The 27,456-nt window shown below is 36.6% G+C and overlaps 1 protein-coding gene across 4 annotated transcripts in view; it reads right to left on the reverse strand.

The window, feature by feature from the left end:
• Positions 1-27,456, reverse strand: part of AFF1 (ALF transcription elongation factor 1) — a 230,891-nt gene that overhangs the window by 54,776 nt on the left and 148,659 nt on the right. For all 4 annotated transcript variants that reach the window (XM_077142909.1, XM_077142910.1, XM_077142908.1 and 1 more), the window contains 4 exons: positions 22,082-22,123; positions 16,532-16,618; positions 15,354-15,390; positions 10,020-10,065 (listed from right to left, as the gene is read on the reverse strand). In XM_077142909.1, coding sequence (XP_076999024.1) covers positions 10,020-10,065; positions 15,354-15,390; positions 16,532-16,618; positions 22,082-22,123 — 212 coding nt within the window. The remainder of the gene's footprint in view (positions 1-10,019; positions 10,066-15,353; positions 15,391-16,531; positions 16,619-22,081; positions 22,124-27,456) is intronic.

Here is a 27,456-nt window from a genome sequence, read left to right on the forward strand (position 1 = left end):
CTTAGTTTGGACATATCTCTAGGCTTAGAACTGTAAACTCATAACTTATCAAATTCCCTTTTAAAAGCCATTTCATTTCTGATATTTCGCATTCCCTCATCTTATAACTAATACACTTAGTAAAAATCACTACATTTAATGAAAATAAATTACAGTAAAACTTGGCTCTTTGGTATCCAACCGCCTAACATGCTATATTGTGATTGTTCCAAAGGAACTACTCTCACAAACAAATGTACAAAAAAACACCCTGTGATAAGTTTCTAAATAAAATGAAAACTACTAGCTACCTGTCAGTGTAGAACTTGCTTAATATTTATCTAGTGGAAGCTAAATTTGTATTTTAGCAAGGCTAGAAAGAAAATAAAGCCTTTAAACACAGGACTTGGCGTTAGCAATAGTTATAATGTAGAGAAGAAGTCACTCAACAGGTTTACTCCTAAATGGTGGCTTGGCTGGGATACATCCAGGCAAAAGGTAAAAGATAGCTTTTTGGAATGTAAGGCAAAATACAATAAGAAAAAAAAATCTGGCAAAGTGTATTCAATTATTAACCAACAACAACAAAACCACAGTAAATGGGCCACTTTTTTTCTTAGTCACAAATTTTGTTTTGTATAAAACTGGTGCGCCCTAATTTCCTGTAAGACCAATGATCATTACAACCACGCTTCCTATTATAAGCAGAGGACTAAAAATCTTGTAAATTTGTTCTCCTAACTACTAAATATCAACTTCCAATAAAATATTCTCCTAAAATAAGTCAGAAAGCACATAAGAAAAAGTTCTGACCTTTAGCTCCACTTGCTATTAGAGAATAAAAGGTGCCGTGAAAATGGCGCCCCAGATTCTGAAAATATCCCCTTCAGAGCATTATGTAGAATGTAACAAAACAAGACTGCAGGTACAAAACTTGTTCAGGGACTAGAGAGTTGAGGGATAGTGGTCCCTGAAGGAAGAAGGCTAACAATATGTCCAAAGAAATGATAAATCACTCATTGTTAACAGGGACAAACAATATCTATCACTTATAAAGGATGTATTAGGGACTTTGTATCTGGTATTTCATTTCATTAAAAGTTATGGGTGTATTGTATGTGGTAGAGAAATAACAAATCTCACACGTGAATCAGCAGACATATTGTCAGTGTCTGACAACCCAGCCAAGAATAACCACAAAATCTTCCAGAAAACATGGCTTATACATTGCCAGAAGGGGGTGGTCAACACAAGCTAGCATGCTATTGGGGGAGGGGGGAGAGATTTTCTAAAGTAACAAAAAAGATTACTTAAAAAAACCACAGCTAAGTCTCATTAATATAAAATTGATCATGAATCCCTTTATGAACTAAAAAAATAAAAACAGTACATAGTTAGGAAAACACAGCTTGATGATAGGCAAAGATTTTTATTTTAAAAAATAAGTAAAATTTTTAGAGGAATCAGTTGCTGATTCCCTTGCGTGTTTCATAAGCAATTATATTTGAGGCCGAGCACGTATTATGTGAAGAGTAAAGAGTGAGAAGCTTTGGGCCCACTAAAAGGGAATCAAATCTCTTAGACCCAGCCTCGCTGACAACAGTAACAGAAGGGAAGGCCCAAGGGATATGCTACCTTCTACTCAGCTGTGAGTTTCTCTGGTGCAGGATCAAGACATCTTTACCTTCAGATTCTCTGTCTTGAACTTGGCAGATACCTTAAAAAGCTGGCTGAATGAATAGCACCCTCTTGGCTGAGGGAGTAACAGTATGACACAGCCGTGCCCAGCATGTGGTCAGGATTTCACAGGCATTGCCTGTAATTCTCATAACAATCCTGTGAGGTGGTCATGATCATTCCTTCACATAATAAGATGAAGACACAAGCTCAGGATGGCCTCTTAACTTGCCTAGGATTAGACTGGAGCTTAGGTGCGAAATCAGTTCCATTAGTTCTCCTTGTCCCTGTCAATGTATTACACAATGGTTAGAAAACCTAACTGATGGAATTAAATTCCAAAACCCACACAGAGAAACTCCTTGATGTAAAATCTTAAAAACATCTATCCTGTTGGAATAAAATGAATACGTTACTTACTTCTCATGAAAATAAATTAACTTTAAATAACCTTATATACTTTCTAAACTGGTCAAGTAACACTTCATTTTCAAGTTTCAAGACAAAGTGGTTATTTCAAAGCATATGACACCATATGGCCTCCTCTGGCACTGTTCAAAAGACACCAAATGCTAAGGTAAAAAGCAACACTTTGAACTACTATGTAGGCTAACCACATTTTACACATTACTAGGTAAGCTTTTAACTTAAAGGTTAAAGACAATCCTCAAAAACCTTTGCGCAAATGCATTCTTCAGGGAAAGATTCTAGTAAACTTAGAGAGCCCTGTACAGGTTCTGGCAGGCATGTCTCAGTGAGTCACAGTCCAACTGTTACTGTGTGAAGACATCATAAGACAAACCTTTATTTCTTTCCCATTCCTTAGTACTGGGCTTGCTTAAAGCTTTCATTGCCAAAATTCTGTAACATTTCAATTCAAAAGCAAAAAAGTATTTAAATAAACTTATTTCTTGGATAATGCTTCCTATTATCGGCCCATACAGTTTAAATTTGGGAAAAAGCAAGTGAGAGCAAGCTGACAGATGTTATTGGCAACTAATAAATCACATCCATGGTATTAGCTGTGTTTAAAAAGAAAGAAAAATAATACTTTTCAGAAACCATTATGAGCATGCAAGAATGCATAAACTTGCACAATATCACAAAGTTGAAACTGGTTTGGTTATAGAATGGATGATGAAATGTAGAAAAGGTGAAAGAGGCTGGGTGCCACAGTAGATTCTTAATTCCCCAAACTTAAAATTCAGACAGGCTCTGATTTCCCTTTTTTCTTTATTAAACAATCATGGGTAGAAATAAGGACTACAGATGCAGAGGTTGATGAGAAGGTACCAATTTTGAAGACGGCTCCACACACTAGAAATGTAAAAGTAAAAAAGTAACTGTGATACAAGATACAAATGGGAACTCTCCAAACGGTGATATTTCAAAGGAAGAATTCAAAATCACAAAGAGACTGTTCACAGCAGAGCATGAACTAAAAAAGAGAGGGGAAATTAACACAGTACATAATTTACTATAGTAAAAAAGCTTAATAGTTGATAAAGTAAAGATCGCTGCCTGAGGTATAAAAGATGCTCTATGGATGAGGTGAAGAGTACTTGAAGTCAAATAAGGAAATGAGAAAAAACACAGGAGTATGAGTAGGAAAACTTCTTACAGAAAGTTAAATGGATAAGATTAAATCTGTAAGTATGAAGACTATGAGGAATAAAATAATAGTGCAAGAGTGATTCAGTAGACAACTAGAAACAAAATCTAGAAAAATTATTCCTTATCATCACAGAGCTACTAAATATTGGTTGTAGGTATTTGATCTAGCTTATGTGCAGTGTTCTGCCTTTCTCATTTATTCAAGCACCAGCTATGTGGCAGGCACTGTTGTAGGCTCTATGGATATGGCTCAAGGAGACAAAAATCCCTGCTCTTTGGGAACCTGCATTCTAAAGGAGGAAGAGAACCAACATACATACTTTCTTAGTGAGTAAGAAGTGCCGCGAAGTGGGGAAAGGGATAAAAGAGGATGGGTGTAGGTTGCTCTTTAACTTAGGGGAGTCAGGGATAACCATACTGAAATGGGGACAGCTGAGAAGAAACATGAAAGGAGAGAAGGGCACATGATGCAGGTAAGCGGGGAGAGTGATCTAGACAAATCAATCAGAAAGACTGATGTGGCCGGAATGGAATGTGTGTGTACTAGTGGTCTGGGGAGAGGAAGACTGGTAGAGGTAGAAACATGGATGGGCACAGATTATGGAGGGCCATGGAGACCTTTGCCCCCACGCACCAGCACCCGGTACACAAGCACAGGCAATTAATTTGATGCAATTAATACATGAATGGAAGCAATTTTTAAGGAAATATCTCCAAGTCACCTGGAACCAAGCCTAGAGAATAATATTTATGGTTATATGATTTGGGGCAAAAACATGATAAAGAAGGATGAGAATTATTTTTCTTATGCAGAACATAAACTAAAACTTGTTTATCTAACACCTGTTATATAACAGGCACTTGATAAATTTATTCTTATTGTCCACCTCATTTGATCTTTTGCCTAAGATCAAGTATGATTACATATATTTGTCCTAAAAGGGACCTTACAGAGTATTTCAAACCATAACTCCATCATTCAAGTCAATATATAAGCTCCAAGGTAGACAAACTTTGAAGCAGATGCTATTTCCAGTATGAATGCACAGGAGCAACCATGTTAAGTTTACTATTGTCATGCAAGGGATAAAAGAATGTTGTCTGTTAGAGCTGGAACCTATTGCAGGTCCAGGAATGAAATAAAATATTTCAAAAGACCACAATTCTAACACAAGTTAGATTCAGGGTACTTCATCCATGCAGAAGAGGAAAGGAGGTGATTCTATATTATAGACTGAACTGTATCAGTCCCACCCCCACCAAAAAAAAAAAAAAATTGAAAAAGATATTGAAGTCTTCATCCCAGCCCCTCACACCCTCACAATGTGACCTTATTTGGAAAAATGGTCATTACAGGTGGAATCAGACAATTTAAATGAGGTCATGTTAGCATAGGATACGCACTTAATCCAAGATTACTGGTGTCTTTAAACAAAGAAGAACTGTGGACAAAGATGGGAGAACATTGTGACAACTGAAACAGAATGCTGTGGACTGCTGGCAAGCCCTACCAGAAGCCAATGGTGGAAAGATGCAACAGAATCTTTTCTACAGACTTCAGAGGCAGCATAACTCTGCTAATACTTTGATTTCAGATTTCTAGCCTCCACAACTGCGAGGCAATACAATTCTGTTGTTTTAAGACATCATTTATGGTACTTTGTTACAGTGGCCCTCGAAAGCTAAGAAATTCAATATTTGGGGATTACAATATTTTCTAAATACTGTCCAATGCATCTTGGTGACTAATTTTAAATAAGCATATATAATATCAGCATATATAGTATCACATAGAATGGTTCTGTTTTTTTTTTACCTAAGAATGAAAATTCTTCAATATTTAATTTTATAAATTCCTGCCATAACACGGCTAGTATCAAGTTAATTCTGAAAAAGCTATATTCCTTATTTTCCATTTTATACCTCTACCTTTCCTCCTAAAACATACATAAAACTCTATGTCTAGGTTGCTAAAATAATTATGAACACCTCTAATTCTAGATTTGTAATAACTGGTTGGGTAACTTGGGAGTAGAAAGAAAGTATACCCTTTTTCAGCAATACCAAGTATCAAGTATTGAGAATTATTATTAAGATTAGGATATCCTGGATTAAAAATAAATAAATAATAGGGGGAACAAATGTTAAAATAAATTGAGTATCAATGAAAGAGAGTGGTAAGGGGCACAGAAAAAAAATAGGGGGAACAAAGGTTAAAATATATTGGCTCAATGGAAATACCAGTGGTCAATGAGTGGGAAGGGAAGGGGTATGGTATGTATGAGTTTTTCTCTTTCCTTCTTATTTCTTTTTCTGGAATGATGCAAATGTTCTTAAAAACGATGATGGTGATGAATATACTATTATGTGATGATATTGTGAGCCACTGATTGTACACCATACATACAATGTTTGTATTTTAAGAATGTACGGGTTTGCATGTTGTTTTGCTTTGTCAATCAAAAAAAAAAAATCAGGATATCCATTTACATTCCATGATGCTGAACATTTACCATAAGCCTATAAATGTATAGCTGATCAGCACCAGTGCTTGCTCCTTGTTTTCTGAACTGAAGAACTGTACATATGGGATAGGAGTACAATCTCAATGACAAATAATTTATTTATAAACTTTGTGCACTTGGATAGTTTCTACCACTTCTCCCATAATATTTATCAGCAACAACCCCCTGAATTAGAACTGCCCTTGTAATACAGGATCCTTCACATATCATCAGCTAACATCTGAAGACAAGACAAAATGTGCCTTGAAAAGGAAAAAAAATAATAATTTTCTTAGGCTGAATATGATTTAAGTTAACTGATACAAGTAATCCATTTCCTTCAGACATAATTCTAGAACATTTCAGCTGACAATTATATCTTGATATGAAGATTTTATATTACAGCAAACTGGTAGAACAAGTTTTTCTCAGTGCTTTACAAGATATTTAAAAACAAATAACGTTTTGAGTAAAAGTTGAAAACTCAGGTTCATTTAAAATGGTATCACTCTTTTCTCCAACTATACAGACAATTCTAATTCCAACCTTCACATCCAGAGATTTCCCTCATTTCAAAAGAAACTTTCCAATTAAGTAATACAAATTTCAAATAGCTATGATATTTGTCTACCTTTAATTCTAAGTAAGTACTGGTGATTTCTGAAGCAGATGAAAGAAAAATTAAGAAGGGCACCTCCTACTAAGGATTCAACAATTTCTAGGTAGGGGAGAGGAGAAGAGAGAAGGTTAACCTCAATAATAAATATAAGCTGCTTTAGAGCTCTTAAAACATTAACAGGTTATGCCTTTTATGAGTGGTTTACACACCACTAAATTGTATTTGGCTGCACAGAAAGAGACAGTTATATAACAGATACCAGTTACTGTATCTATTATATATTATGTAACTGTAAAGGAAAAGGAAATACTTTGTACTTTGTCCTGAGAACTCAACAGATCAAGGCCTGGAAAGGAAGAGGATTCCAAAGTCAAGAGCCCTTAAACAAACATATCCTCCCCTACAGCTAGGGGCAAATAACAATAACAACCCGGCTAATCATTTACAGTTAGAGCTCTGCAGAAGGAATTCACTATTTGAGAAACACCCAGGGCTTAAACCACAGAGATTAAAAGTAACGAGTTCACAGCACACCTACATCCTTCTACCATCCCCACTATCCCTCATATCAGTCTGTGATAGATGTAAGAGTTAATACAGACTGTCCTCAAGCTGATTCTCTAATGCTAGGCCTATCTTTTTTTCCTTTAGATGTACTATTCCACTTTTCTAAGAATTCCAAAGTAGGACTACCTCTGAAAGAAAAGGCATTAAAACCTAGTTGATTTTTAAAACCAAAGTGCAAATGACTTTGTAATTAATAATTTTTTCTGACATTCAAAGTGCATTAGACCCTCATCCTGGCACTCTATGTGCCCCTCAAAAACTTTAACTATGTGTGAAAGAACCTCAATGCTGCCATTAGATCGAATTAACCCAAGGCACTAAGAGATTTGCCCTACTAAACCTGAAACAATGATGGCAATGTACAAATTAATTGGGACACCGCTTTCATCTAATTTCCACCCTAAATTCATTAAAGTGATTAATTTCATTTTTGTACTTATCGATACCACCAACCCTATACCACATACAATCGCTAAGTTCAAACATCTCTCATTTTTCACCCAGTCTCGGTATTACTTTCTATTCTGTATTACTCTTTCTTCTCCTCTTCACATACAATAGTTCTTACTTCATCCCTTAACTAAATCTAGTAGATTCAATTCAAAGAATGCCAGGAATTGGCAATATCTGGTATAGGAGCATCAAAAATACCTTCACTGGATAATTTTATATATGATTTTATACATCATTTTAAGTAAAAATAATTACTTTCTAAAGAAAGTACTACAATTCTTAAGGTACTCATATACCCGTTATTAATTTCAGGCCCATCTGATTTCAGTGGTTTAGCTCACTGTTATCAGGAAAACTACCTGTTTCTCTAAGTAGCAAACTCATCACACAAATGGCCTAAATCCTGACTAACCACCTAAGCCTAAAAGCTAACGTGACTTAGACTGGGAGGGTATGGCTTTTGCCTGCTCAGCCTGAATCGACTTCCCAGGACTAGATCAGATCCATTGCTTTTTCCTTTCCCCGGAGGAGCAGAGGCACAGCTGCCTTTTCCCTATGGCATCCTCCTCCAAGGAGATTACTCCATCTCTAGTCTTATTACCAAGTGAGATGCAACTCTTCAGTTCCCTCTTCCTTCAGGCCCCAAAGACAATAGGGCCTGGGACTTACATGGTGTTAAAGGGCCTTCTTAACAACTATGACAAAGACACAGAAGGCGTAAAAACCATGGGAAGTTACAGAGCTTACAACTTGTGGTCTTTGGATCTGTAGTTTCTATTCTCTACCAACCACCAACGGGTTAACAAACCTCCTCCTTCCTTAAATGTTATGGCATCTAGTGATTCTCAGACTTTTAGAATTGAGTCAATAAATTTTTTTAAAAAGGAAAAGAAAAAGAGAGAGGAGCTAATTGACAGTTACCTTTTTGTTTTTCTAGTAAAAGACAGTAAAAGCAAACAAAAAAAAAATCATCTGCCTGTATCAAGAATAAAATGAATTTATCATATGCAAAAAATCCTTCCATCAAACTGTAATAAATTTACCTTAAAAAAAAACCCTAAAGCTCACTGCATTATTTTTTTTTCTCATTTTGCTATGGAGAAATGAAAACAAATTGCATCAAAATCACTTGGACACAGTGATTTAACCCAGACCCACATTTAATCATGGCTAGGAAATAAAATAGATGGCTCAACTACTGTTCTAGTTTGCTAGCTGCCAGAATGCAATATAACAGAAATGGAAGGCTTTTAAAAGGGGGAATTTAATAAGTTGCCAGTTTGCAGTTCTAAGGCTGAGAAAATGTCCCAATTAAAGCAAGTTTATAGAAATGTCCAATCAAAGGCATCCAGGGACAGATACCTTGGTTCAAAAAGGCCAATGAAGTTCAGGGTCTCTCTCTCAGGTGAGAGGGCACATGGCAGACACAGGGTTTATCTCTCGGCTGGCAGGGCATGCGGGGAACACAATGTCATCTGCTAGCTTTTTCTCCTGGCCTCCTGTTTCATGAAGCTCCCAGGAGGCATTGTCCTTTTTCATCTCCAAAGGTCATTGGCTGGTGGACTCTCCTTCATGGTGCTGCACCATTCTCTACTCTCTCTGAATCTCTCGCTTTTTCCAAAATGTTTCCTCTTTTATAGGATTCCCAAAAGCTAACCAAGACCCACCCAAATGGGTAAAAACACTTCTCTACCTAATCTGGTTTAAAAACTGCTCTTGATTGAGTCACATCTCCAGGGAAATGATCTAATTACAGTTTCAAACATACAGTACTGAATAAGGATTAGAAGGAATGGCTGCCTTTACAAAATGGGATTAGGATTAAAACATGGCTTTTCTAGGGTACATACATACTTTCAAACCAGCACAGCTACACAGTTTTCTAAATAGTCAAACTATAGTCATCATTTCTACAGAATACATGGAACAAACATTGTGTCTAGCAAATAAATGAAAGCTGAAGCTTGAGCACCTTGAATACCTGAAATTACCTGAGACAAGCAAATTCAAGGTTTTCATGACTGATTAGAGTTTGAAAGTGAGAAAGGCCTCCTCACTCCATAAAAACCACTTCTAGTTATGTGAAACTCAAGAAATATTAGTTTAACACCATTAGGAAAAGACAAATTGGGTCAAAGTACTGATTTCAAAACCTTTAATATGTGGTCTAAAGTGTTTCCCAAACCCAAAATATATCTGGACTGACTCAGCCTTTATAAAGAACAGATGCGGATGGGCAATAGGAAAGTTCTTTATTAGTAAAACTAGGCCAAAAAAGTGGTAGAAAATCATAAATTGCATACATAAACCAAAATGTATTTCCATAATCTAAAGCTATATAAGACCAGAACCTATAGAGCTAAAGCCTACTATTTTCTACAATTAATATGTATATAATGGTTCCATTTCTTTATTTTTTAGAAACTCGTGAGCAAAATGCATAAGCCTTCAATATGAGACCTTAACTCAATACAATGTATCTGTAATTTCTCTAATTTTATGTAAGATTTTTACTTTTAAAAGCAAAATAGTAATAAGCAAAGGATTTTGATGGGAAATTACAATCTCATATTATCAACATTTAATAAACAAAACATTTTACTTACGACGTTCCCTGCTGAGGATGGGTTTTTGAAGATGTATCATATTGTTCTGTGGGGGAGGGAACAAATGATCAGATCAGCAAAATGCCCTAAATTTATGAGATAATTACAAGCGGACTTCTTTGCTGCCCAGCCCCCATACCCTTTTCACATATACAATTAGTGTACTTAAAGGCTGTCAACCAGACGGCTGTACATTGTACTTGGTATAATCCTAACATTATAATATTTATGTTACTTCTAGAGAAACAGCTTGCTCAGAATCACAGAACTCTTAATAGATCAAAAATGTTTTGAAAAGCATTGCTTACAGTCTGCTATACCACACTGCTGGCAACTTTTCTGTGTATGAGTCTCCCCTGGATGCCAGCGGATAGAGGTCATTTGGAAGTTATCATGATGGAGCCACTTCAACCACAACCTGGTGCCATCTCACACATCACTGATTTACCATCACTGCTTTTTTCACAGCCTTTGTATTTGACATGCTATGCTCTCTCTCAATTCATTTATTCATTAGCTATTTACACACTGGTAGGTAGCATAAAGCTCGTGTGCAGTATGTGAGTTCTGAAAGCCAGGATGAGACGTTATGACTTTATCTGTTAGACAACACGACACCATCAAAGGTCTAAACTGGCACATGCCAGGGATTCCTCATGAAGATTCATCTGGTGGTTTAAACTGTAAGAAAACTGGAAATATTAAGTGTGGAGCCAACAAACCACTGGGGAAGCTGTTGTAGGTATCTTGGTATGAGATAATGAGGCTCTGAAACTACTGGAAGAGAATGGAAATATGGGTGCTTTTTAGGTAGGGGTGAACAATATTGCTCACTAATGTCTTATGGAGAACTCTGCATATTTGCAATTAATCACATCATCCTCATGGTGGCAGCAGCTCTTATATGTACTTTTAAATTGCATCTCCTGCTAGCTAAAAAGCTAGAGCCAGAACTACTAAATGAGTGGGGCTAAAATCACTCTTTTCTGACTAGTCACAGGAAGTCCCACACAGGTCTCGATGTTCTACAAGGTTCTGGTTACACTTAAGCAGCCATGTTTTACATATGTGGACATAAAAACTCGGGCATACAAATAAAATTCCTGTGCTGCCCCTCCCTCTAAAGAATCCAAAACCTAGGCACCAATACTATGAGATCATCAAGAAGAATACATAATCAATTTTCTGGGCATACTTCGAGAAATATGTCATATTCTATTCTTCACTATAGCCATACATATCCTACCTCCTTCTCAACTGACACACAATATGCCTCTTCTTTAGACTGCAAAGTCTGCATTCTCAGAAAGATAAACAAGGTTCGCCAGAGCAGCAAGGAACTAAGTGGCAGCAGTGGAAAAGACCATGGTGTAAGAGGCTAGTGAGCCAAGACCTATGAGAGATCCAGCAGCATCTGACAACTTCTCATCAGAGCAGTGATGAATTGGCCCACACTATTCCACAGACCAAAAGGGTGATCCATCCCTGGCCAAGTAAGTGTTTATCAGTTCATCTTCAACTATATTTTGCGATAAGGGAAAATCAAACAGTTTAATGGGTTAGCAGTTCTTTCTAAACCAGGAGTTAGCAATCATTCAAGCCATGAGTAACCCCAATGGGAGGCTTATAAGGCTGTATGACTAGCATCACTAGCCAGAAGGCGAGGAGAGGGGAAGGGGGGGGGGAGCAGAAGGGAAGAAGGGGAGAAAGAGGGGGTAGAAGGAAAGCCATCCTATTCATGTTTGAGCTGATGTTCACCTTCAGAGCTGGGCCACTTCACATCTATCCTTGGACTGGCTGCCCAGATGTGAAGGGGAAAAAAGCACCCATCAATTTCATTTAATTTTATCTTGCTACTTATACAATATGGCAGCAATTGTGTCAGGTTTATTTTTCTGTATTTGGGGGAAATTTTAGTTAAGAGTTCTTTGCAAAATTTTACTCTGTATCTCAATCAACTTCTTTCTCTAAAGGTCAAATATTTACATTTAGGCTTTGAGCTACACTTTATACTACAGTAGTAAATGAAGGTGTATAACTATATCCAATAAAATATTTGCAAGATATAGGAAGCATTAGCCCATGCAAAGGAGAACGTTAAAGTATTAGAAACCATCACAAGAAGGACCTGAGATACAGCTGACAAAGATTATTTTAAAATGGCTCTAAATGGACTGTATGGTATATGAATATATTTGGATAAAATCACATTAAAAAGTAAAAAACAAACAAACAAACAAAAAACCCAAAGCATGCTCAAAGAGCTAAAGGAAAACATGGACAAAGAACTAAAGGACATTAGGGAAACGATAAACACAAGTATCAATACAGAGATGGAAAATATGGAAAGGACTCAAACAGTGCTGAAAACTACAGTAACAAAATTTTAAAATCCTCTAGAGGGGTTTAATGGCAGATAGGAGCTGGAAGAAAGAACCAGTGAACTGGAAGATAAGACAAACGAAATCATCCCAGTCTGGGGAGGAGAAAGAAGAATAAAGAAAAGTGAACAGAACCTGAAGAATCTGCGGGACATGCATCATAAAGCACACCAACATACTCACTGTGAGAGTCCCAGGCAGAGAAGAGAGAGAGAGGGAAAGGGGCAGAGAGAATATTCAAAGAAATAATGGCAGAAAACATCTAAAATTTAATCAAAGAGAATATACACCTCCAAGATGCTGAACAACCTTCAAACAGGATAAACCCAAAATACACCCACAGCAATAGCTCCATACCATGGCATATTATCATACCATCATATGTGAAAAATAAAGAGAGCACTCTGAAAGCCATAAAGAGAGAAGCAACATGTCACATACAAGAGAGCCTTAATGAGATCAAGTGCTGATTTCTCAATGGAAACCAAAGAAGTAAGAAGGCAGCGGGATGATATATATGAAGTACTGAAAGCAAAAAACTGCCAACCAAGAATTCTATATCCACCAAAACTGTCTTTCAAAAATAAGGAAGAGGGCGGGCCATGGTGGCTCAGCAGGCAAGGACGCTTGCCTGCCATGCCAGAGGACCTGGGTTCGGTTCCCGGTGCCTGCCCATGTTAAAAAAAATAATAATAAGGAAGAGATAAAGACATTCCAAAATAAACAAAAGCTGAGGGAGTTTTCACCACTACACTGGTCCTAGAAGAAACATTAAAGGGAGTTCTGTGTATTGGAAAGCATGAACAATGGGCAATAGACAACAGATAACAGCCATATAAAGAAATAAAGATTTCTGTAAGGGGAATGACATGGTCAAATATAAATGCCATTATTATCACATTTTTGGTTTATAACCCCACTTTTTATTTCCTGTTAAGATCTAAAAGGCAAATGCATAAAACATACTGAGAATCAGTGGTTTGTGACTCATAATTTATAACATGATTTGTAACAAAAACCACACAAAGTTGGGGCAACAAAGGAGTACAGGAACATAGTTTGTATATATTACTGAAGTTAAATTGTTATCAAAGTAAATAAGACTGCTGCAGACTAGGATGTTAAATTTAAACCCTATGGTAACTACAAAGAAAATGTCAGAGGATATGCAAATTCATAAGAGAAAACAAGCAGAATGCAGACTGTCAGGGGTGGAAGGCAAGGAGAACGGGGAGTTCTGCAGAGTGTGTTTAGGTTTCTATTTGGCAAAATCGGAAAGCTTTAGTAATGGAAAGTGGTGAGGGTACCATGACATTGCAAATGCGATTAATCCCACTGAATGGTACGCTTGGGAGTGGCTAGAAGGGAGAATTTATATTGTATATATGTTCCCACAGGTAAGAATAAAGTAAGAACAATTGAAGAGACAATGACAATTACTACATGATCCTGGTCAGGATCTAACAAGGGAGAAGAAAAGGCTCAGAAGGACATTACTAGGATATATGAAAAAACTAGAACAAAGATTGTAAGCTTTATACCAGTTGAATTTACTGAACTGGATAACTGCACGTAAGGTGATTATTTAAACGAATATCTTTGTTTGTAGGAAGTAAAGTAAGCATAGCAGTATTGAGTGTTCAAGGAATATGATGCATACAACCTACATTCAAATGTTCAAAAAATGGATAGAAAGACACAGATGGACACAAACAAGAACACGGCAAATGTAGTAAAACGCTTCAATTGGTTGATCTACATAAGTTACAGTTCTCTGTGTGGGGTTTGCATTATGTTTGTAATTGTCCAGAGAAATAGTCAAAGACATTCCAAACTAAAACAAAACAAAAAATATTATTTGCAAAAACTAGCCACAGGGCAGATTTGGTTCTCAGGCTATAGGTTTTCTCATCCTTGCACTAGGGGAGGATATTCAGTTTCTTGTTTTTTCTAATCTTATCTCCTTTCTTTAGAGCCTTGCAATCAAACAATAAAATAATCAAGGAAGAAATATAACTATAAGTGAGGGAAGATAATGAGGTGGGGAGATTTGAAGGAAGGCCCTGTATGGAACATCCGTGAACTCTCCTCTCCCAACACACACATACATGCATGCGCACACACACACACACACACACACACACACACAATTTTGGCTTTTCCAAGCTTGGAAGGCACTTCATAAAGTTGATACTTACCACCTTCTCTGTCACATGTTATCTTCACCTGTGCAAGCATCTCACCAGATTTTAAAGAACTAAGTGAGAGCAACTATTCTGGTTATTTTAGTAAGGCTTGAAATGCCTTGCATTTAGTGACTAGTGGTTACTACTAAAGAGAAAAAGTGGTTCCAGTTGACATTTTTTTTCTATTTCTCTCTGAGTTAAGCATTTTACAATCCATGAAAAAGGACCAGAAAGGAATTATATGGTAAATACATATAGCAGGGTTAGAGAAACTGTGGCAGTGTGGCAGTACTGGTTATAAATATTCCTTAGTTTTGCTTTAAAAATATAAGAATCACACAAAACCTATTACTATATACAATTCCTTTTTTTTTCCTTTTTTTGGTGGGGAGGGAAGAGCCAGGAAATCGAACCCGAGGCTCCCACATGGCAGGTGGGCATTCTACCACTAAACCACCCATGCACACTATTATATATAATTCTCGATTTTTATAACGTTTTCAGTCACATTCCAATACAGCTGCTTTTTTTTTGAGGTAATACCAAATCATATTTGTTAACTACTTTACTAAAAATGTGCCTCATTAACTCTGCTACAATCTGAAATCCCACCTAAGGAGCATGTTTTTGTTTGCTTCCCCTCCCATTTTTTAATTTATGAAGTTCTCATGTCTGCTGCAGCATTTTTACTCAATATTTTTATATTAAAACAGTAAAAACTATGCTTTGTTCTCCAATGCGGTTATCAGTTTCAGATATTTACTTACTTTGGTTTTGGATTGCAGAACTGATGTGCTGAGAATCCTAGAAATAAAAATAAAAATAAAAAATACCTAGTTATTTAAAACATTAAGGTTTACAGAATCTAAGGGCAAAAGTGGATTCCGTTTAGGATGAAAAGATAATCTTGTGAAACCTTTCAAATATACAGTAGAATGGAAATAACTAGATAGGGAATACCTACAGATCCATCATGTAGAGTCTACAACTAACATTTTCCTGTATGACCTTTATTCATTTCTCTATCCATTCAATCTCATTTTTCAGATGCATTTCAACATAAGTTGCAAACACTGATAAGTCTAACGTCCACATAAAATAGCTTTTATTGCTTCTGTTTATTTTCCCAGAGTTCTTTTTTCCTTGTGTTAAGCAAAGATAGTTTATAAAGTTTAACCCTTTACTTTAAAAATCAGTATTAATAAATCACTTTTTTTAAAGCTATCAGGAAATAAATAAAATTTCTAATTTGTGACAAATTAGGTTTCAATAGATATAGCCTCTTTTGAAAACAGTATGAGGGAAAGGAATAACAATGTTCATGCATATCAGACTGAGGACAGTACACAAACTTGCAGATAGTTCTACATTCTGATGGTAAATCAAAAATACAAACCCCCAAAAGGAAAACGAAACGTTTTTATACACTGTTGACAAATAATGTAAGGGAAGCATGCATGTCAGCATGCGAGTCACTGGTTTTATAAAAACCAGCATAAGTGGAGAAGTGATCATTTTAAGGAGATTTAGGAAGTAGGAGGAAGTGTAGGATACACGTATTTATGGACATTTATATATCTTAAATGATATCTTAATGTTATAAATTAAATTCTGGACTAGGATTCAGACAACCTACCTCAAACTTAACTCCCCTGCACTTGAATTTTTCCATCCCTGATGCAAGTCCTCCAATGAGAGAATTTACTGGAAAGTCCTACAGTGCTTTCATAAGCTATAAAGATCTACAAATATAAGGTGTTTTTGCTAACGTAATTTGGGAAGTGTTTGAAAACATTATGAAGTACTTTAGAAGCTATGTTAATTGTGATTTTAAACTTATCTCCAAAGATTTCAACAAGACAATACTTTATGAATCTGGCTTACAGCAATAACTCATACTTTCCACTAATGCAGATGCAGTGTCTCCTATACTTTAAGTAATTACCTTTGTGGGAAAAGGAAATTTGGATGGCTCAGCTGTACTAGGCGTGTGTATTGCTGTCAAAGGAGGAGGCCATGAATGGGTCATTTCCTGAAAAGAAATTTAAAAGGGGAGAAAAAGTAAATTACAAATAGAATAGTTATTGCTACTTAACTTTTTGAACTTAATGTAGTGGATTGATGGTACATGAAAAGTGAAATGTTAAAAGTTACCATCGACTTTTTTTTAAAGCTTCCTAATTAATCAGTCATATTCAAAAGCTGAAGCACTCCAGGTTACATCACTGAAAAAAGTAATTTCTAAGATGAAAACAAGAGCTCAGAACATGAATGATTTTTAAAACACCCTAAATATTAAAAAGCATACAAACTGTAACAGGTGCTACCAGAGGTTATGTAACTGTGAAACTATAAACGACAGGCTGTGCTGGAAAACCAGTCTCTATTCAATGCTTTCTTTCTCCTTTGGCTTCTTTATTGCATTTCCTGGAATTATTTAAGTTCAAAGGAAGAAGAACTTTCCTGTTTGACTTAAGCAAACAAGTAATTCAGGTCACTTTTTCCACTTGGAAGAGTTTTAATGGATTTGACCCTTCCCTGATACACACTATTAGCACATAAGAACTTTCTGGGGAGAGAGGGCCTTTGAAAATTACCTTCTGTTTCCACTAACAGAAGCTTAATTTTTATTTGCTATTTTCTTGGTTGGAGGGAAGATTTCTAAGACTTACAAATAATATATTTATCTTGATGTGAATTCTTTTTCTCTAAGCACACTCAAGAATTTAATTTTGGTTTGCTAAAACACAAGCAGAAACAGATGTCAGATAAGGTGTCTAATCAAAAAGACCCTCCCACACAACCCTTCCTTTTACAGGTGAGAAAAGTGAGGTCCAAAGTGACTGGATCAAAACCCCCCAGGAAGCCGATGGACAAGCAGAGCACAGGCCACTTTTCTTCCCAAGCTAAGAGAAAGAAGTCTATTTCACATGTCAGAACCGCCTGGCAAGTGGGCCTAAAGATCAGTCAGCGGCTCTCTACCAAGATACCCCACGCCATGCTGAATTACCTCATCTCCATAACACACGATGTGTTGTAACACTTCATTCTTTCCAAAGTGCTGTCCAACCTCTCAGCTACCACAGAAATGCCATCTGATCTTTGCAACAACTAGAGTCAGAGCTCTAACAAGTATTTCTACTTACAACCTTTCTGTATCTCTTCCTCTGCCCTTCCCCACTGCCACTCCCTGGGCCCCTACAGCCCAAGAGATAAAAATGATGTGGCAGTGTGACAACCCAATGTAACCGATGCCGGCTTTCTTGAGTAATTTTTGTGAAAGGTAGTTACATTCTTAGGTTTACTGACTAGCCATCTGCTCTGCTCAGTACAAAAGAGGAATTCTGTATAAAAATACAAATGGAAAGAGGAACAGCTTTGGAGCAGAGACCCAGATTGGAATCCTAGCTCCAACTTCACCAGCTGTGTCAGCCAAAGTAAGCTGTTTATGGGCTCTGAGCCTCAGTTATCAGAAGTAGGACTAACAACTCACCTGTTTTTTAAAATGTTGTAAGGTTAATTTATGTAAAGTGCTTGGATGGTGCATGGTGGATAGAAGACACTTAGTATAAAAATACAATTTTTTATTAAAAGTCTAGTTTTTAAAGAATTTCAACACTGAACCAAATAGAAATCTGTTTTATTTATTTGACTCTAAGATATGAGACCATTATAATGTTACAGTATAAAAACATATAATAATTAACTAAGATGGTATTTGAAAGCATCACCCTTATGTTTTCCAAGAATTTCTTTAAAACCTCAGTGATATCTATGAATTTTAGATACCTGTCTTTCCTAAACAACATTCATTGCAGTTGCAATATCTAAGGCTCTCCTTAAAATAGGTACTTGGGAAGTATGCATAAATGCTTTTAGGCCCTAAATAGTTCCCCAGTAGCCTGGAAGAATTTATATACCTCCCTAAATGCCTAACTTACTAGGGGAACTTGGGCCTTAGAAGAACTGGTGCCATTGCAAGAGAGAAGCGGGCGGCTGCCCAGAATCACAGGGCCATGATTTGACTCCCCACCTGACAATGACTCCCCATCACCGGAATGTAGGTAAATCACGTGACACCTGCCTTAGTCCTGGCCATTAAGTCCCATAGGCTCTAGCTTCTGCTCACGTCTGATTCCTCTCCCTCCTTTCCACCTTGCCCATTTTGCTCCAGACACACTGTCTAGCTCTTCCTGTTCCCCCCCACTCCAGGTTTTCATATAGACTCTTCCCCTTGCCCAGTCCTTTGTTCAATTGCCTGCTAAATTATTCACAGCACCTCTCAATACCTGGCACTGTACTTTTATCTTCCTCACTATGATGTCCATGAGGCAAGGACTTGTCTCATTCACTATGGTATCCTTAGTGCTTAGAAAAGTATCTGGGGATACAAATAGATATTTGTTGCATAAATGAATTAATAAACAAACAAATAGGGTTCTCGGAATGCTGTACTGAGATGTGGCTGCTAGTAGTACATTAATTCCCAAGAGGCTAAAGAGGCCATGCCCCTGGAAACCTGAGCTGTTTCCATATACCCACTGAGGACAGGTTGTACTTTTGGGACCATACTGTGTGACCAAGTCTTGGTTTCTAGAAGTGTCTGCCTGCTATCTTTTCACTCCATCAGCCTGTAGCAGCTATAGGCCAACACTTCCCCTTCATTATGACATTTTCACCCTTAATATTTCCCCCAGAGAACCCAACAGTATCTGTTATGATTGATTTACTATGTTAGTGGACTACTTACTCCCTCCACTGGCTGTCAGAAAGATTTGTGTTTGGATTCCTGGTAATCTTAATGTTGCTGGTATGAGCTAAGAACAGGAACCACCGACTACAAGAAAATATCTGGATAACCATCAGAAAATTTAAGAACTGGGGAAAGGACCCTAGAGATCATCAATTTCATTTTACTGATAGGAAATTGAGGCCTAGGGAGAACACACAACCTAACTAAGGTCACAAACAGAAAAGAAAAGCAGGGGACAGACTCAAATCTCCATTATGCAAAGGCCTATGTCTTCTTCAATCCCAGACATATTTGCTTTCCCTACTTATGATTTCCAAATGAAAATATATATCTTTGGCTTTGCATTAGCCATTTACTTTCAATTACATTCAGGAAAGCAAGCACCCATTAATAAGATGATGTTGAGTGAGAGGGGAAGGAGGATGACAGGTTTATTAAACTAAAAATGCTTGCTGGATGCTCTAGTACCATCAGCCTAAATAAAGGACGCAACTTGTCATCTACTGACATACATCAAAACCTGAAAGAAGCATCTGACATATCCAGAAGACAAAAAATGTATTTTGTTGCATTTATTTTGGAAGTAATTATAGAACAAATCACCCAATTTTAGAGAAAATGCTAAGGCCTTTGTCAGTCTTACTTGCTGCTTTACAATCAAGTCTCACATTTTAGCAGTTCAAAGTATGCTTCCTTAGAGATATTCTTTTTTCCTCAGAAAACATTACTACAGAAGAGCGGACAAAAGACTATAAAATAAAAATGACAGAATTGTTTTCTGAACACTGTTTAAATGTTACTTTTCTCAAAAATATCACAGGTGAGGTGGTAGTCAATATACTTAATTATTGCTTTCATCACCACCATCATTTAATACATTATATTAAAAAATTAAAGGAAAAAACATGTACTTGGAGGGAAAAAATAAGTAGTAGAGATTCAAATTAATAGAGATATCTGTCATATATTTCTCCTACTCCCCACCCCCCGTACCTCTCCCCACCAAAAAAGACAGAAACTTTCAGAAAAAGACACAGCAAGAATATCATTAAAATTGACAGGGAAGAAAAATAAGAAACATAGACAAATAATTAGAAATAAATACATGAAACCCTCAGTAATTAGAATTACTATTGTATTTGAGGATTAAATTTAGTTCTACATTCCATGGAAATTAAAGCCAAAAGGGAAGCACAGGACTTATAAACTTCTTCTCTAATAAAAAAGAATGTTAAAAAGTGAAAGACAGAAATGAATATTTAGATCTGATAAATAAAAACTATATGATAAGATGCTAGATCTAAGAACTGTTTTTACAGTAGTAAATTTGAATACTAATGAACTAAATTTACTAATTACAAGACAAATTGACAGGACAGATTAAACAATATGATCTATCTATATGTTGCTCATAAGAGACTTATCTTAGATCTAGGAATACAAACAGATCAAAGTAAAAGACAGGGAATAGATGTTGTATACATGCTGTAACCAAAAGAAAGCACAGTAATATCAGATAAATAGATTTTAAACGTTAATATCATAAGAGATACGATTTTCATATGCTAACTGTAAAAAACATATGTATCTTTATATTCTCTTGAAATAAAAGACTTAAAAAAAAGAAAGAAAGCATGCGGCTTCATGAAGAGAATGCACATTTTTTCCCTGGACCTGAATTCTAGAAGGAATCTGTTATCCTTGTGCAAGAAAAACAGAACAAGTAGGCAATGTATTCAATGACATGTGGAGAAAAAGCACAAATGTTTATGACATGGTCTTAATAAACAAGAATTTAAAAATGATCCTTCAAGAGTCTCTTTTGTTGCTCAGATGTGGCCTCTCTCTCTAAGCCAACGTGGCAGGTGAACTCACTGCCCTCCCCACCCCACCCCCACATGGGACATAACTCCCAGGTATGTAAATCTACCTGACAACATGGGACAGAATTCCAGGGATGAGCTGGGACCTGGCATCATGGGAATATAGCTTTTACAATGTGATGTGTTAGCCAGGGTATGGACAGATGAGAAATAAACAGGGGAGATAAAGAGTAAAAACAGGGTCGAATCGAAATACTGTGTGTCAAAGTAATTAGGAGGGGAATGGATGTATGAGCTCTTTTTTTTTTTCTTTTTCTGAAGTAATGCAAATACTCTAAAAACAAGCATGGTGAAGCATACACAACTATGTGAAGATATTTTGAGCCACTGATTGTATAATATGGTTGGGCTATATGTGTGTGGATATTTCTCAAAAATATTTTTTAAAAAAGGAAAAAATAAATCATCTTCAAAGCAGTTCTAAAGACGTCCATTTACTTTCTACTATTTTTCCTTTAAAAATTCATGATCCCATTAAAGAAGAGGTGTACTAAGTATCATTTACAAAATACCAAGATGTATAACACAAGCACTATTTATGCTTCCTATATTTTATCAATCAGGAAATTTTTCTCTCTGGAGAATGAGCAACTCTCCCCAATTTTTATGAACCAGAAAAATTTGAGATGCCATAAAAACATTGGTACAAATTTCTTGAAGTTCATAGTCTTCATTTAATTAATAAAATCTATCATAGAATTCATTAATGTCTAAGACTCCCTCTGTTACCATGTTCTGTTTTATTTTGTTTTTGAAGTATGAGGGTCTAAAGAACTTTTCATTAAAGTGAAAGTAAATGGATACATGCCCGCCTAATTAAATATTTCCTTGAGCGAAAAAAGAGTAATAACAGACTCACCTTCAAAATCTCTTCAACACAATGGACTTCATTGGAGTAGGTCTGCAGAAAGTGAAAAGCAAGAACAAAAAGATTGGTAAACAAACAAAAAAACAACTAGAGTGAAGGCAGCAACACCTTCACAGGCTCATCCCAGAGTCTACAGTCCTTATTAGGAAGTACTAGGAACTTCATATTTTGAATGAAATAAGACCAAAGAGATTAATCTGAGCTATCTGTGGGGGATAAACGTTAATGCCAGAGATGATGGCAGATTAATAATGACCCACATGTCAAAAGTTTCCAACTGAAAAGTCACATACTAAAGAAAATTAGTATACTAGTACATGTATGTGAATAACAGATAGAGCAAAAATGGTGGCAGAAAGAGATAAAACAGCTGTCACAGTCTGTTAGCACACAACTTCTGACCAATGAGTCAAATTAAACGAACCCAAAAATGGCCTCCTCTTATGCCTTCATGGGCTCCACAGGAAAAAGTCCAAAGTTCAAGCAAGAATAGCAGGTCAATTTGTTTTTTCATATTCTAACCTGCCCAAAATTCATTTTAACATTTAAAATGTCAAGCTCTTCTTCAAATCAGCATTGTCACTTCCTCATGTGCTTGTACACACGTATGCACACACATGCACTTTTCCCAGAGAAAGTTTGGTGGCAAAGAGATCAACTAGGGTTTTGGTGGAAAGATCTACTCTGCACCTCTTGCACATCCCCAGCTCAATAAATGACAGTGCCTAGGCAATGTCATCGTTCAGTAAACTTTTTTAAGTGCAAAGAAAACAGAAAACCTCAAATCGGGGGGGGGGGGGGGGGGGGAAAGAGATTTTTTTCCTTAGCTATGGATACGGACAAAAATAGCACCATTTGTTTCACCCTGTGTCAATTCAGGAGCCAAGTGCCCTCAGCGAAGTACAGTAAGTTCTATCCAACACACACACTTTCCCTTTACTGCCTCTGTCCTGCCCACTCAGTTTAACGCAATACCTGCGCCTCACAGCTGGAGAGCAGATAGAAAAATGTTCTTTTCCCTATGCCTACTTCAGATTTAAGAATATCACTGAATACAACATTGGCCACTAATTCATATTCTAGGGATTCTTAATCCATTTCCCTCATTCTACCAGGGATGAAGGAAAAGCAAAGAACATATAACATTCACACTGTCCTGTAATTGAATCTTATCCCCACGTCCAAAAATCAAATGCAGAAATAAAGAAAAAATATTTTAATAAAATATGAATTATATATATTGATATATACATTTTATATATATATATAATAACAGATATATACACACAAAACAAAACAGCAACCAAAAATGCAATTTGACCTGCTGGGATCAACTTTTAAAGCATATAAATCTCATAGAAAATATTTCGCTGAAATTTTTAGAGTTCATATTCCAAAGGGTTACAACCCAAAATGAATCAAGGTGGCCCTTCTATCTGCTGTACCCATCAGACCAGCCTTCAGATACTATGTACATAAACAACTAGAACTGCTTACGACTTTTTTTTAATTGTGTAATATAATATATATACAAAAAAGCAATAAATTTCAAAGTACATTGAAACAAATAATTTTAGAACTGATTTCAAGGTCTGGTATGGGTTACAGTTGCACAATTTCAGGTTTTTCCTTCTAGCTGCTTCCAGACACTGGAGACTAAAAAGATCAATAAAGTGATTCAGTAGCCTTACTCATTTGTTAAATCCTAACTTCTCAGTTATAACTCCTTCTCCACTGATCCTTGTCCCAATCAGTTTAACTTTTTTCACACTGTGAAGGGGTGTCAACAATATGGGAAAGGGGGATGGAACTGGCTGATGTTCTTGGAAAGACTAGTACCTCTGGGTTTTAGGACTTATCTGGCCTAGGAACCACCTCAAAGTTTTAGGTTTCTGAAAAGTAAACTTAGTGTGTGAAGCTTTTGTAGAATATCAGATAAAGCCCTGGGTGTTAATTAGGGTTAACAGGAATGATGATGGTTGAGGTTTCACAAACCATAGCAATTAATGATATCTAGCTGAAGCCTGTGTGAGAGTAGCCTCCAGAATAGCCTCCCAACTCAATTTGACCTCTCTCAGCCACTGGCACCTTATTTTGTTTTATTTATTTTCCCCCTTTTGGTCAGGAAGGCCTTTGTCAATCCCACAATATCAGGGCCAGGCTCATCCCTGGGAGTCATGTCCCACATTGTCAGGGAGAACTCACACCTCTCTATGTCATGTCCCACATAGGGGGGAAGGTAATTTTCCTGGCAGAGTTGGACTTGAAAAAGAAAGGCCACATCTGGGCAACAAGAGAGGTTCTCTGGAAGTAGGTCTTGGGCATAAATATAGATAGGCTTATCTTCTCCTCTACAGAAACAAGTTTCATAAGAGCAAGGCTAAAGATCATGGGGTTGGCCTATTAACTTGGGAGTCCCTAATGTTAGAGAGAGTATTAGGGATTTCCCAGGTGGGAAAATTGAATAGTTCCATATTTTTTCTTCCATCCCTCAAGGGACTTTGCCTATACTTTTTAATTATCTGCCCAACATACTCTGGAACATATATGGGTATTACATTAGGCTGTACAAAATCATAAGCCCATGACTTATGACTTTTTGTTTTTCAAAATCATTAACAATGTCTAAATACTGGACCAAATATTAGTGTTCAATTTTAGCACAAATGTCAGATACAGAAAAGAAAGCTGTTTTTGACATGAGGGTAAAATGTAATTGTATTACTTGGTTTTAATTTTTAACATGCATCATTATAAAAAAATAACAATTAGAAGTTAAAGATAAATCAGTAGAACAGAACATATGATTAATTGTACTGACTCAGGAAAAACAGCTCCCTCAGCCTGTCAATGGGGTGAGAACAGAATTCAAGCAAAATACCTGACAATCGAAGAAAATAGTGAAGCACATTGAAACGAGGACAAAAAAGATTTGTCTGCTGCTTCCCAAAAGAATGAGGTAAGAAAGCTACAACTTTAGGACAATGAAGTAGCTCTTTCTGATCTTCTTAAATACTCATGCCAAGATATTTCATGTCATGAAAAGATTCACTTTTTCTAAAAAGTTTTATTATACATGGGATGAACCGGGACTGAAGAAATTTTTCTAGAATTTATTTTTGGTTAACAGCATTATCTTACCTTGATACCATCACCATTTAACCCATTTAAAATTCTAAATAAGATTTTAGATTCAAGCATTAATCAGTTAATTTGTTTGGAATTTTCATATGAAGTCTACTATGGTGGTAAGGTGTGCCAAAGGGCAGATGGGGGGTACAGGGAATCCCATTCTTAACATTCAAATCATATTTAAGGATCTCTATGTAACACTGTTTATAATGAAAAAAAAATGGAAATGGCAAATGTCCAACAACAGGGGCCTAGCTAAAATACCTTTATAGTGAAAGCATACAAAAGTAAGTAATGCAGACTTAAAAATAATAATGTAAATATATGTGCCTACATGGAAGGATGCTCAAGATATATTTTTAACTTCTTCTTTAGAAATAATTTCATACTTAATGCAAAAATGCAAAAAAAAAAAAAAGAATTCCCATAAATCTTTCACTGAGATTCCCCAAATGCTAATATTTTACCACATATGGCTTTATATCTTTCATTCCCACCCTGTGTCACATACACTGCTTTTCTGAACCATATAAGTTAGGAATGCTCCTTTACCTCAAAATACTTCTGTACATACCAAAATACATTTTTGAACTATTTTTTTAAAAAGGAGAGTTAAGATAATCTGTTAGTATGAACCCATTTTATGTTGAATCTATCTTATGTCCACTCTTTCCCCTACACAAATTAGAGCATAGGTATTTCAGATGGGTCTGCATATAAAGGCCTATAAGAAAATGTTGCCTTTTAAAACAAATTACAATCCAGCATCTCCAAGGCTACCACTGGAAGGAGACTCTCCAGAAAGGAACAAAAAGAAAGAAAAGAAAGGAAACCATCAGAACCTACTCCCTTCCTTAATATTCACTTTCCCCATAGGGTCTCCAGCTGAGGACTGTCATTCCTACTCAGAAACCACACCCTCCCTTGAATACTGGAACCAAAGAACAATCACCTCTGGCCAAGGGACACTTGAGCACAGGTGAGCTAAGGCTGAAGACATGCAGGTGAGACCGCCTCAAACAAGAACAGGAAGATAAAAAATAAAACTGGCAATGATAGTTGCATGAATCAAGAAGATCTAGTTTGCAGGTCCTTCCCAGTCTAGCTCTCCCCCTCAAGGGAAATAATGACTTACAAACACAAGTATCACGGTCCTCTACCACCCTTATATCTACTTCCCAGAGATGAGCTCTCCTCCTGCCTATCTGTGGCCACACCTCATAGACTTGTTTCTGGTCTTAAGGCAGACCTCTCAGCAGAAGCCTCACTTCCCCCACAGGGGGTATGGCCTTATTAACACAACAGCCATTATTCAATTCAATTTTTTTTTAAAATGATAGCAACTCCTTGAATGCTTATTGTACTTGGTACTGCATTAAGGTCTTTAGATACTATTATTTCCTTAATTTAAGATACCATCGACCACAAAAATCTGGTGCCATTACTCTAGCACAGGGGATAAGTTACTACCCTAAATAGCCCCATCAACTGTAAGATACATCCCTAGTACAGGAAATTAAAAATGTACTAAAAATGTCTGAAAGTTGTGTATAATGCTCTATTTAATTCTCCCATCAACTTCTGTGATGGGTGTTACCTCAGTTTTCAAAATGAGGAGACCGAGTCCTAAAAACCTTTGGCCACATGCCCAAGCTCACACAAAGGCTCTTAAATGGCTGAGCCAGGCTTCATAATACTATTTTATACTGCTTTTCCAAAAACCTCAACATTCATGCAAGAGACACACTTTTACCATTTTTAAGAGGGGGTGTGATTCTGGTTGTCCTCTATATGACCAAAACATTTTTTAAATAAGAGCTATGTTATTCTTCTGTTTCTACAGAGAAGCATTTGGGTATTCAGATATCACCGCCTCCCCCTGGCACTACTATAGGTGCTTCAGACCAGAAAGGACAACTGTGATGGTCTCATCCTGATTTCTCACTCATCTTGGAATGACACTGTGTAATCATGAGGATACACACTGACACTAGAATAAAATATGTTAGTATATATCTTCCAAGTATGGCACAGTTTGTTTTACTAAGCTAAAAAGAGCAGGATGGAAGAAATATACCTCACCACTGAGACCTGGGGCCTCTTGCAATACAGTGTTTTAAGTCTCTCAAGTTTCAACAGAGCAGCATTTTTATAACAGTGCTATTCTTAAAAAGGCTTAGTTATCACTAACCAGGAAATGCAGGGAGCACAAAGGCAGCATGCTGAAGAGGGAA

This window comes from Tamandua tetradactyla, chromosome 24 (assembly GCF_023851605.1).
Source record: "Tamandua tetradactyla isolate mTamTet1 chromosome 24, mTamTet1.pri, whole genome shotgun sequence".
Classification (NCBI taxonomy): Eukaryota; Metazoa; Chordata; class Mammalia; order Pilosa; family Myrmecophagidae; genus Tamandua; species Tamandua tetradactyla.